Below are 12,952 nucleotides of genomic sequence, written 5' to 3'. Positions count from 1 at the left end.
GTATGAGGGATCTCTACAACACAGGCAACCGCAAGAAATATTCCTACTCAAAGAGAGATCCTATCATACTACAATAGAAAACTCCAAGGATCTTTGGGTTGCACGCAACTTAGGGATAAGATGGTTGACTCAGTCACAGTTGCAGTGCATGCTCACCTGCTCTTCAGCTGTTGACCCAGGTGTCTACTATCAGCTCTTTCAACCCCCAGTTTCAAACACATAAGCGGTGGTTATAAGTCTTAATGAGACCTTAATTGTTATCAGGCCTTGGGCTCAATGTCTAAGCTTAAGGAGAAAGCTGGGAGACAGAAAAAGCATACAGTCACAAGGCCTCCTCTCAGACTCTTCTATAACCAAAGAACCCCAGCAGTCCTCATACATCTTGACTCTGCATCCTCCCCTATCTCTGCAGTCCTCCTTTGGAGTCTTTCCTATAGTTTTATGTCTTTCTGCACCCAGTGCTCAATGTGAGGCCATACAGTGGAGCATGCCAAAATACTGATGGCCATTCTGGGGGTCTGCTCCTGCTTTGGGAGCTGACTGAATAACCTGAAGTGGCTACAGATGAGTAAACAGGTTCTAGGATGAATTTTTTAGGAGATGAATGTTCTACTTTCTCAGTGGGTTTCCAGCAGGGGTTAACAGCCAGCATCTGAGGCACCAAAACTCCAGTTTAATACAGTCCAGTTGGCCACATGCCTCAGTAGTAAGCAAGATTCTGTCTTTGAAACTAAGACTCAATAAGCTGCTCACCCAAGTGGATGAAATTCCACTAAGTACAATTTTGCCTATCTGCAGCAAGAAGGAGCTGCGAGCAATAAATAAGAAACTGCAATAAGCATAATTATATATTGCATGGGCTTTTATCTTATTTGAACTAAAGACTTATTTATGTGTACTATTCTAATTGAGCTACAAATTTAAATGCAGGTTTCGTATGTATCATAAAAATGTGCAAATATCAAAATGAGAGCAATATACAAATACATCCACACCACTGAAAGTCTTCACATAATAAATAGAGTATTAGCATGCAAGATAAAACAGAGCCTATCACACAATTAAAAGCCAAACATTCAATGACTGTACCACCATGTAACGATATTCTGAGGGAACTAAAGCTGCACTTCTGCAGTTACGTATGTGAACAATGGACTGTTGCTGAGCATCATCTCACTTTGGAAATCCTTTGTTACTGGAAATGTTGCACGTGAACCTTAGCAAAAGACAAAAATGATGCATGCAAACAAAATTCTCATTACCACATTTCTTCGTGGTAACTGCCCTGTTTTACTCTAGAGTAAGTGTAATGCAGCCTACCTTTTAATGAAGCTAAGCAGTTGACTCAGCATTCAGGGCACAACTAAGGCATTCGTAGACAGTTACCTGGATTAGTTTTTATGCTATAAATTCACACCAGGCTTACACTGCGCTAATCTGTTCATGTAACCATAACGTAAAGCATGAACAGATCTGGTCTGAATGAGTCTCCATGAGTTACCCTTTAAGAATGCCATATATAACACAGCTCAACTGTGTTCAAAAGTATGATTCTGTCTTTGGAAAAGTAACCTATTTTATGGGCAGGCATTAAAGTAGCTTTACTCTTTGACAGAATACACAATGAGAAGGCATTGTGACCAGCATCTCTCTTCTCTCCTCAAAGAAATAACAGAAAACAGAGAGATGCTCAATGACTAGAAAACACAACGGCTAAAGAGATAAAAAAGAACGTTTAAAAACAGTTTCAAACTTAAAACATTTTAAATAGCCAAGACAGTCAATTGCTGGAAAAGTCTTTCAAATGGAAGACCAGGACAGAAGCGTCCATGATTTGTTACACTGTCCCTGGATGTGCCCAAAACAAGGCTGGATGGATCTTTGGGCAACCTGATGTACTGAGTGGTATCCCTGTCTATGGCACAGGGGATGGAACTGGATAGTCTTCAAGGTTCAAGTCATTTTTTTACTATTTTATTTAAAAAGTAACAGCATTACATAACTGATATACAAGTCAGTGGGCCCATAGGATATCATACACCACCTGGTTGTCTGAGACAGCAGAGGCAAGGCTCACACCATCATTGATGTAACTAACACACACGCCTCCATCACTGGATGCTCCCCTTGCAGCCCGTGGATGAAAGGGGCATTTAAAGTTTAAATGCCTTTTGACATTCATCACATGATTAATTAAGCACATAGACTGCACCAGAGTCAATGAATCCCAACAGTCCCTCCCAGTGCTCCATCCCAGCTCTGTACTCAGTACAAGGTAAAGCTCAAACAAAGGCTTTTCCACCATTCACTCCTCTCTGAAGTGGTAAGTGAAGCCCCAGCAGGCAGCCTAATCCCATGTACCTTCCTGTGATATGCACTAAGCAATGCATATCACATCTGTGCACATCCTGTGCAACCCAGGGTCACAACCTAAATTACTACCCATTATTTTAGCAATGCCTACTTGTATGTGAATAGCTGCAACAACCCATCATTTAAAACATATATATGCTAACATCCCCATATCTGCTTAGCATCTAAGTTCATGAGATTTGAAACAGTAAAACAAAGGCATGTAAAAAAAGTGAGACAATTCTCACAACACTCCTTTTTTTCTGGGTTGAAATTACAATATAACTTAAACGTCAGGTCAATGGCACTCACGCAGAAACCATACAGCAGATAGAATGATCAGAATTAGCCAAAGGAGTTCAACATATCCCAGACTTCACGCAAAATAACATGAAATATTCTCTAGTGAAAAAAATAACCCATGTAAATACAAGCCTTGAGCTTCCCACCGGTTTATTTAGCAATGCAGATTAGTCAGATTTATACATTATGTCCCTTTTCAAAACCACAGCAACAAGAAGGTACTGAACCCAGTGTACCACACCGCTACCTCTTCCTGCAAATAATTACCCTCTTTATTATGCAACTTTGAATGAATTTTCAGAGCGGTATCCATGCCTAATCCTCTGGATAAAGAACCTCTGGATTCATTTTCCATACCAGAGAGGGAAATTACGGTATCAGCAAGAGGAGTCTCCTTCAAGCCCTATTTCCATTCAAGAGGCTGCCAGTTGGGTGAAGTTTCTGCCATTTAGGTAATTCCGTTTCCCAGCAACCTGTGCTGTTGCCAGAGAAACCCCGGGGATCCTTCCCACGTGCCAGCCCCATCACGGTCCTGTGGGTGCAGCTCGGTGCATCGTGCCGCCGCGCATCCCACTGTGAGAGGCATGCTAAGTAGTCAGCGAGGTGCTCCAGGGACTCAGCCAGGCATTTTTTCATTATTCTTTCTTCTTTTTTCCCTTTTGAGAGGGCTTAAAGATGAGTGACGTAGCCCTTTATGCTGCAATGTAGTTAGAGGTGATAAGGGAGCACTGGGTTTTTTCATGTTACCTTGGGAGCTGCGTTTGACAGCTGGATGTTGCAGCTCTACAAACGTACTTCTTGTACGCTTTTAATCTATCAAGCTTTCTGTGTGCATACTATCTTCTTTTTGTTGTTGTTTTCCAGCTGTCAAGAGCAAAAGGTACACACAAACAACAGCAAAAATCCCTTTAGACTGCCTTAACCTTTGCTTCTCCTTGCAACACCTTCCAAAATGCAAATGTAATGGGTGGTTAAAAAGTAATTCCCATTTTTCAACTGACAGGACAATATTTATAGTTGTACGCTTGGGCTGCAAACAAGCTGTTTAGTATTTAGATATAACTACCCAACAAAGAGGGAAAAAAGCATAAAAACAAAGAGAAAGCAAGAGTAAAGGTCATGGCGTGTTATTAGGATGGGATTTCCAAGCAAATTCATCTCACACCAACCTGTAAAGATGTGGAAATATAAATATCAGAACTTATCTTTCAGACAGTGTCACAGTGGTTTGGAAGGGACCTTTAAGATCACCCAGTTCCAATGCCTGCTATAGGCAGGGACACCTAGACCAGGTTGCTCGCAGCCCCATCCAGCCTAGCCTTGAAATAGTAAATAGACACTGAGATAGTAAACAGACACTGGAAATGAGGTGCTTTCCCAAAGAAACACACTCTGCTTTACGTCTTTTCTGATTTAAATCTCCACATACGCCGTGAAATCGTAATGAATTTTAATAATTTATGGAAATGGATGGCTTGAGCATATTTGAGGCAAAGATCGTTTCTTAGAACGAAGGAATAAGTAATTAACCCTTCTGAATTAGAAAGGTAAATTGAAATTTGAGGGATGCTAGAGCTCATACGACATGGCTATTCAACCTGCTCCTGTACTGTACTTAATTGAAGTCATACCTCATTTTTTTAACCTGCATTCCATATAAACCTATGTAGAAATGGCTATTTCTACATTGGTTCTTTATCTAAAACACTCCATCAGGTGAAGCACTCAAAACCTTACAGAACTATTCCCAAACCTTCAGAGAAACAGCATTTCCCTTGTAAGCTCTGTTCTGAGGCACAGCCTCACTCAACAATCCCTATTTCAGACCTTCTGTACGGTGATATTAAACTCATGCACACAAGGTTTCAGATTTCCCCGTGCTTAATGAACTTTTTTAATTCATGAAAGGAAATGATATCTAATGGTTTTTCTCTTTATTCCTTATGTTTATTGAAAAGCAGCCCGGAAAACACTAAGCTTACATTTGAGTTCACAATTCCATTTCAGAACCTCGTGTGTCTGACACAGCTCAACAAACTGTCAGAACGACAGGGGAAATCTATTTAAAACTTCTCAAACTAACACTGCATACGAACTTAGGGACAGAATAAACATAAGGTGGCAGATTTTTCCCTAATGCTGGGCAGCACAAACAAGGCACAAAAACAAGGAGATTGCTATGATGTATTCATTGACAAATAGCAAGGGACAGTGTCCTGGTTCCAGCAGGGATGGTGACGCACTGGAACAGGTTGCCCAAGGAGGCTGTGGATGCCCCATCCCTGCAGGCATTCAAGGCCAGGCTGGATGTGGCTCTGGGCAGCCTGGGCTGCTGGTTGGTGACCCTGCACACAGCAGGGGGTTGAAATCAGATGGTCACTGTGGTCCTTTTCAACACAGGCCATTCTGTGATTCTATAGTAGATGTACGCTGCTATAAAGTACCAAATGCAGCATTAGAAATCAACCAAACGGGTCCTAATAGGTCTATCATCGCATTTAAACAACTCTTGTAATAAACTCCCTGTAAGAATGTAAGATATGTTATTCTTTATGCACATAGGTTCCATTGAGGTGGAATCCAATCTGTCTGAATCCTGCGAAAAATATGCGCTACTTCCAGAGCCTGGGGACAGATGGGGAAGAGCAAAGCTGTTCACATCAAATGCGTGTCCATGCTGTGCATAAATTAATGTGAAGAAACGTGTCTCTGAAGGAACAGAAAGGGATCTCTGTTGTCAAACTTCAGTACATCCTCCAGGAAGCACCATGTTCTAGCCCAAATCAGCCTAGGCACAGCTTCCCTTGTACTCAAAGATCGCATATTTAACAATGGTAAGGCAACTAAAACTGAAATCTTAGTGCTAAATCTGAATACAAAGCTAATATGAAACAAAGAGGATAAGACCAGAACCCTACCCTACAAAGAAAGGCTGAGGGAGCCAGGCTTGTTCAGACTGGACAAGGCTGTGGGGTGACCTCATTGCAGCCTTCCAGTGCCTAAAGGGAGCCTATGAACAGGAGGGGAGTCAACTCTTTACAAGGGTAGATAACAGCAGGACAAGGGGAAATGGCTTTATGATGGAGGAGGGCAGACTTAGGTTGGATATCAGGGGGAAGTTCTTTACAGAGAAAGTAGCGAGGTGATGGAACAGCTGCCCAGAGAAGCTGTGGATGCTCCAACCCTGGAGGTGTTCAAGGCCAGGTTGGATGGGGCCCTGGGCAGCCTGGGCTGGTATTAAATGTGGAGGTTGGAGGCCCTGCCTGTGGTGGGGGGGTTGGAGCTTTGTGATCCTTGAGGTCCCTTCCAACCCAACCATTCTGTGATTCTATGATATACAAAAGGAAAATACTGCAGGTGACACTAATACTATCACTAATAAAATCCTGTGTCACTACTGATAGCAACACGTCAAGGAAGATGATAAATAAGTGATGACAGCTTAGGAAAAAGAAACAAGAACAAATGAAGGACTGGAAAACACGCCTTCTGTTGACAGAATAAAACAGTTTGCTTTGTTTGCTTTATGTCTGAATAAGTCTTTGCTTCTTTAAAAAAAGGTTAATAAACAATTACCATCTAAATATATTTCATGAGAAGCTGCAAACACACACTGTCACACTTTTCACCTTGATGCAAATAAAAAAAGCTGTAACGAGCGTCAATGGCTGAAGTTCAAACACAGCAAAGTGGTTCAAAATAGGCGGTATTTTAATGGAGGAAGTTATGAAACACTGGCAAAAATAGTGAAGTTTTGCAGAGGGTTCTCAGTCAAAGGGCATTTTTAATCATTGTTTTCTCTATAGAGAACAAGCTGATTCAAACAAGAATTAATTCATGGAAATGTGATATATGGGAGGTCAGACAGAAATTCGCAGTGACCTCCTCCAAGTCTGCAATGATTACTCTATTAATCTACAAATATATATATAAACACACACATATGTGTGAGTTTTAATAGCTCTGTATAATTGTTAAGACTGTCTACTTATGAGTTTTACCTTTACTGCTTCAAAGTTAACTCAGTACAAATGTACACATTGTGACCTAAGCTATTTCCTGGCACTGTTCATTGGGATCAGTGGGATGAACTATTCCTTCTAATTAACAATATTTTGCTATCTCAGCTGAAGAAAAACAACCAGAGTGTGTGGGTATGTATACGTATATAAAAATACATGCAAATTTACATAGTGCTTCACAGGTGGTTCCACTACATCATCAGGGCTCTTACCACTATCATAAATAAACAGCCAATTAAATAGTGTAAGCAATGTATGTTAACATACAAAAACATAGCAAGATTTCAGCAATATCGCAACTAAAAGGAATTCTGACAACTAGAGTTCTACTGGAAAGGTAAAAAGCAACAAATAGCACGTGATTTTCCTGCAGAACGTGATATAGCATTGCACCATTATACAGAGAGCATATGAAGGGATTTTCAAATACAAATGCAGCAGCTCTACTGCAAGAGAATTAACACATCACTCCCAGATTATGGAAGTTGTTGAGAATCAGACAGGTCTAACTAAATTACAGACAGAGGAAGTGAAGTTTACTACTGTCTGCAACGTATGCAACTCACAGAAGGGTATTTCACCCAACTGAGCCCTTTGAATCACAACCAATCACACTGAGTCACATATTCCTATGGTCAATGTGTTACAAAGAAAAAGAAAAGCAATGTAGCTCTCTTCAAGGCTCGATTCAATGAGACTTCCAAGATGCGCAGTCGGTTGCAATACAACTAACATGGTTCAGGAGGCTGCCCGTGGAAAAACCACAGAATCATAGAATGGTTTGGGTTGGAAGAGACCTTTAAGGTCATCTAGTTCCAAGGCCCTGCTATAGGCAGGGACACCTTTTGCTACACCAGCATCCCTCTAGACCAGAAAGAAAAACCTCATCTGATGAAAACTCAACCCAGGACAAATCATGCTTGACCAGACAGGTTGTCTTTTGCAATTAAAGGATTGGCTATGCAGATTAGGGTAAAGCAGAGGATGATATGTTGACTTTAGCAGGGTTTCTGGCACCATCACTCACAGTATTAGCATTTAGAAGTCATGAAAGCACAGGCTGGAAGGACAGTCTCCTTGACACTAAACACATCAAAAACTGGCAGGATCACCAAAATCAAAAGGCAGTGATCAATAGCTTGATGTCTTGTGTGTAGCAGGTTACCCCAGGGACTGGGGCCGATATCATTCAATATCTTAAACAAGAACATGAGTGATGTGACAGAAAACACACTCAGCAAGTCTGAGAATGATGCTAAATTGAAGACGAGAGTGGACATGTCAAACAGAAGATCTTCAGTACAACGAGACCTTGAAAGACTTCAGGTCTGTGCCAACAGAAACTTCATGAAGGTCAACAAGGAGAAGCACAGGCTCTGCACTGCTGCAAGATAAACTCTTAAAGGATCTGGGATTATACTGGGTGTCAGCATAAAAAGCAGTAATGTACACTCATTGCAAATAAAGCAAACTATGCAGTGGCTTGTGTTGTAAGATTCAGTTGTTTCCAATATCAATGGCCAAGATGGTCAGCAGCCTACAGCACATATTTCTGCAGGTGGAGGGAGAACTACAGGTCAATATTACAGAAGCTGAATAGGGTGTGAAAATGACAGCTCAGCAAACCCCCCTCAGCAGCAAAATGCAGTACTGGAAAGGGAAGCAGCCACTAACAGTGCATTATAAGGCTGACACTGGTTATAAGTATTGGTGATGGTTGGACTAGATGATCTTCTAGGTCTTTTCCAACCTTGATAATTCTGTGATAAGGCCACCACCACTCCTTCTGAGGAGAAATGTTTCCTAACATCCAACCTGAACCTTCCCCATCACAACACGAGCTCACTGTCTCTCATTCTAAGCACACACTGGGGCATTTTGCTTCTGCTCTCATTGCTATTGAACAGAGATAGCACTCATTTTGCAGTGCTTTCCATGCTAGCCTGCCTGACAAGGTGGGATTAGTCACTTAATTCAAGGCTGCAACCTTATGCACTTAGAAGCACTTAAAGTGAAAGGAGAAAGAGAGCAGGCACTGAAATAACTACTTTTTCTAAGACCTTCCCATACACTTGGGTTAGATCTTTCAAGTGATATTATTACGTCTGTCTTTAACAGACTCATAAGGATCCATAAAGCAATGAGGACGCCGCCATCTTGTCCCTCCCACCCACCCTGCCTGCGCCGCCACCTTCGTGCGCATGCGCATGGGTTCGCGTTCCTCAGGGCCGGCCGAGGGGGACGGGGGACGGCCGGGCCGGGCTGGGCCGTACCTGCAACCGGAACGCGCTGACTCCTACCGGGGAGCCCTTCTTCCTTCCTCGGCAGCCTGGAGGTCGAGTCGCCCATCCTGAAGGTGGAGCTGCAGAGCCGGAGGAGGCGCCGCGGTGCCGTTAGCATCGCCCCTCTGAGGGCGGGGAAGGGAGGCGAAGGGTGAGCGGCGCGGGGCGGCCGTTGGAACCGGGGGGGGGCGGGTGTGAGGCGGCGAGGTGCGAGGCCCGCCCCCTGCCGAGCGGCCTGGTGTGCTGCGGGCACGGCCATGAGCCCTGGGTGCCTTCAGGGCCCTAAGCTGTACTTAGGATTACACCCTAAACCGGCCCCTCCAGCTCCTCCCTCAGCTCTGCCTGTGGAGTTTTGTCTCGGAGCTCTGAGCACCTTGCCATCCACCAGTGCACCTCAGAGGGGTTTTTGTCTGTATGGCCCTCTCAGGGTAGATATACGATACATAAGCCCTCTGGCTTTCTGTCTAAGCCCCCAATTGGGTGTGAGAAGGTTTAGAGGGACACAGACATTCAATAAGCCCCCACTTATGTATGAGAAGGTTTAGAGGGACACAGACATTCAGTAAGCCCCCAGTTGTGTATGAGAAGGTTTAGAGGGACATAGACATTCACAGAATCACAGAATTGTAGGGGTTGGAAGGGACCTCTAGAGATCATCGAGTCCAACCCCCCTGCCAAAGCAGGCTCCCTACACCACATCACACAGGTAAGCCCCCAATTGTGTATGAGAAGGTTTAGAGGGACACAGACATTCAGTAAGCCCCCAGTTGTGTATGAGAAGGTTTAGAGGAACATAGACATTCAGTAAGCCCCCACTTCTGTATGAGAAGGTTTAGAGGGACATACACACTTAGCAAGATGTGCTACACGCGTTCTTTGTACATCAATATGTTTTATAATGCTTTCTGTTTGTTTTTTTCCCTAGACTCTGGTGATCTTTGCAGCAGTCCACTGTGTCATGTTTATGCAACCCGCTGCATCATGATGATTGGGCAATTTATTGTCTTTTCCAATCTCTATGCCAATCCTGCATGATTTCATGTTGTTGGGGTTTTGTTTTATATGTATCTAGAATATGTGCTTAAAAAATCTTCCAAGACCAGTGTAATAAAAGCACAGGAACAAGAAGTGAATGGAGTAGACTTGCAGAAAATACCCATCATCTTTTAGGGAGTAATACACATAGTGCAGATTTTATGTACAATAAGCAGTATATTTCCCAAGGTGGGAGACACAGAAGCTGGAACAGAATCACAGAATTATCAAGGTTGAAAAAGACCTAGAAAATCATCTAGTCCAACCATCACCAATACTTCCCAGCTAAATCATATTCATCAACACAGCATCCAGACGTTTCTTGAACACTCCCATGGTCGGTGACTCCACCACCTCCCTGGGCAGTGCATTCTAATGCCCAGAAGATCATGGAACACAGGTGTTTTGTTATTCAGAGAATCACAAGGTTGGAAAGGACCTACAAGATCATCTAGTCCAACTGTCCTCCCTTTACCATACCTACAGAAAGCCACTAAACCATCTCTCCTAGCTCCCAGAGAATTGTTTGTAAAGTCATGGTCAGGAGAAGGGAAGTTTGTACAAAAACTGCTGACTGCAAAGAAAGTTTGTGAACTAGACAGATGCCTTGCACTGTGAATTTCAGAATAAGGGAAAACATAATGCACAAATGTGAGGCAAAGACGTTATAGGAAGGAAATGAGAGTAATTCAATGCAAAATTCATATGGAGGGTTGTAAAGAAGTTGGATTGTTGCCTGGGTAGAAAGGAAGATGATAAAATGACAGTCTAGTCTAAAAACATACTGTGCCAAAAGAGCAAAGTGCCATTCACCTCCCAGTCAAACAGGATTTTACAGGTGTGTGGTGCTCTTGAGACACAGAATTTATTCAGCTTTATAGTGGTGTTGGATATTTACAGCGATATTGAGAATTCCTACATGCTCCTACATTTGGAGAAGCAGGAAATCCATGCTGTACGATCCAGGCTTCCCATAATAGAATCACAGAATCACAGAATTATCAAGGTTGGAAAAGACCTAGAAGATCATCTAGTCCAACCATTACCGATACTTCCCAGCTAAATCATATTCATCAACACTCAGCATTCAAATCTCAGATGGAGACTTGAGAAATGAGCTGTCCCATCTCTGTCTTCAGATTCACTGTTCTTCACAAAGTAACAGAATAATAGGGCTTGGAAGGGAGTTCTGGAGACCATCTCGTGCAACCTAAGGCAGGTTTCCTAGAGTTCCTGTACGTGAAACAACATCCTATTTGAACACAAGTAGTCCTGTGCTTGCAGCCCATTTGGAGTTTTGTTTGTATGTCTATTCAGTTAGAATCGTTGAGAAATAGGACCAGAGAGATCCTCAGGTGATATCTTAAAAATCTACAATACCTTAAAGGAAATCCATTAAAGAAGTAAACGTAGAGATGCGTATGATGGATAACTGCAATATTAAGAAACAAAAATAAAAGAATTGGAAATGTTCAATGAAAAACTGAATTCCATTTTAAACATATTCTCCTATATAGCATCACCTATACTGATGATTCCCAACTCTTAGAAGCCTCTAAAAGTGATGACATCCACTGGACTGATAGCAAATAATTCTCTTCCTCCTTATTTGTCTTCATTTTTTTCATATCACCATATATTTCTATACTCACTTCACTCCCTGCCAAGGACATGCATCTAAAAAAAATCCAACGGTTAATGTTACAAGGGACAGCAGTGCTGCTTTTACTGTAAGAGTTAATGTGTCTGTCGATGAAACTGTGAATGCCCAACCTGAATCTTTGACTGTGAGCACTCCTGCTGCCTCGTTGTGAGTGGTTCCATTTTCATAGCCATCATCCTTGCATGAATCGAGGTCAATCAGAGGTGAAGGACAGAAAAACAGACTTCTGTTTGGACAATTCAGTCTGCAGATGAAGTGGCTGAGACCTTACAGGGCCCTTATGCTCTCTGAAAATCCAGCATCCCCTCTGCTCAGTGTTTCCAGTGGTCTTCCATGCTGTATATGCTGTCCACATGTATTTAAATTATGTCTCTTAAATCAGAGGTGTTCTTTGTTACAGGAAAAACTGCTTTGTCACCCATTGCATTCAGCTGCTTCGTTTGTGAAGCTGACAGCAGCAGAGAAGGGCACTAAAGGATTGACACTGGGACTCCAAAACAGTGGTTAGAGCAGTGACAGATAGGAGGGCTGCTGAAGCATTTCGATTACAGCTATTAAGGGCAGGAAACAGTCTTTCATTCTATGTTTGTATGGCACTTCACACTCAGTGTTCCTGCTTCGGAGCTGGATCCTAAGTATTAAATAGTAATAAGCCATGATGCCACTTAGCAAATAAAAACTGCTGGTTTCCAGAAGTGCTTAGTGCTTCTTCACTCCGTGGAAACATAATACTTCTGTAATTTGTTAAATCTCCTTTGTATTTCAGGAAAGTGTGAACTATCCCCTCTTCTCATTCTAGAGGCTGAGAAGGAAGAGTCTAAAAAGTATTGCTAGTGCAACCATTTTACAGTGTGTGCTGAAGACCTTCAGGAAATCAGTGTGAAGAAGGAAAAAGGTGCAAAGGAGAAAACAGGAAGAAAAGGGATGTGAACTTAACCTGTGTCCTTCCAGGCAGGGCCATACACAGATTCCCAATCATTCCATCTTTTAGGAGCATGATCAAAATACAGTTGATGTTCATTGTATATAGTCCTTGCCTTTAGAGCAGGATTTGCTCACCTTTTTGGATTATTGTTTTTCCAGTGTAGCAAAATGGGCTGTGTTTTGCAACTAGTAAAGCCCCTATGAGTATCTCATGGTAATCACACTGATGGTATAGCCAGGTTTCTATTGCAGTGTGCATCTTCTGGAAGAGCACCGGTTCGGTTTTTGCTTTTTGATTTTAAAGCATATAGCAACAGAGGATCCTCCATGGGCTTTGGTGGTTTATTCAGTGCTTAATTGCTGTTAGAAAC

The 12,952-nt window shown here is 42.5% G+C and overlaps 1 protein-coding gene and 1 long non-coding RNA gene across 8 annotated transcripts in view; one reads left to right on the top strand and one right to left on the bottom strand.

The window, feature by feature from the left end:
- Window positions 1-9,139, bottom strand: part of MSRA (methionine sulfoxide reductase A) — a 239,444-nt gene extending 230,305 nt beyond the window's left edge. For all 7 annotated transcript variants that reach the window (XR_014944983.1, XM_085544258.1, XM_015859751.3 and 4 more), the window contains exon 1: window positions 8,951-9,139. Coding sequence is in view for 5 of the 7 variants with exons in the window: in XM_015859751.3 (XP_015715237.1) it covers window positions 8,951-9,077 (127 nt within the window). In the remaining 2 variants the exon portion in view is untranslated. The remainder of the gene's footprint in view (window positions 1-8,950) is intronic.
- LOC116653160 (uncharacterized) lies at window positions 8,893-10,087 on the top strand. The gene is made up of 2 exons (XR_004306571.2): window positions 8,893-9,110; window positions 9,885-10,087. It is a non-coding gene; the product is annotated as an uncharacterized LOC116653160 (long non-coding RNA).
- The last annotated feature ends 2,865 nt before the right edge of the window (window positions 10,088-12,952 follow it).

Source organism: Coturnix japonica, chromosome 3, assembly GCF_054131305.1.
Source record: "Coturnix japonica strain WE chromosome 3, WE-NBRP24, whole genome shotgun sequence".
Lineage (NCBI taxonomy): Eukaryota > Metazoa > Chordata > Aves > Galliformes > Phasianidae > Coturnix > Coturnix japonica.
Note: the sequence above shows the minus strand (reverse complement) of the source record. Positions and strands in the feature narration are given on the sequence as shown.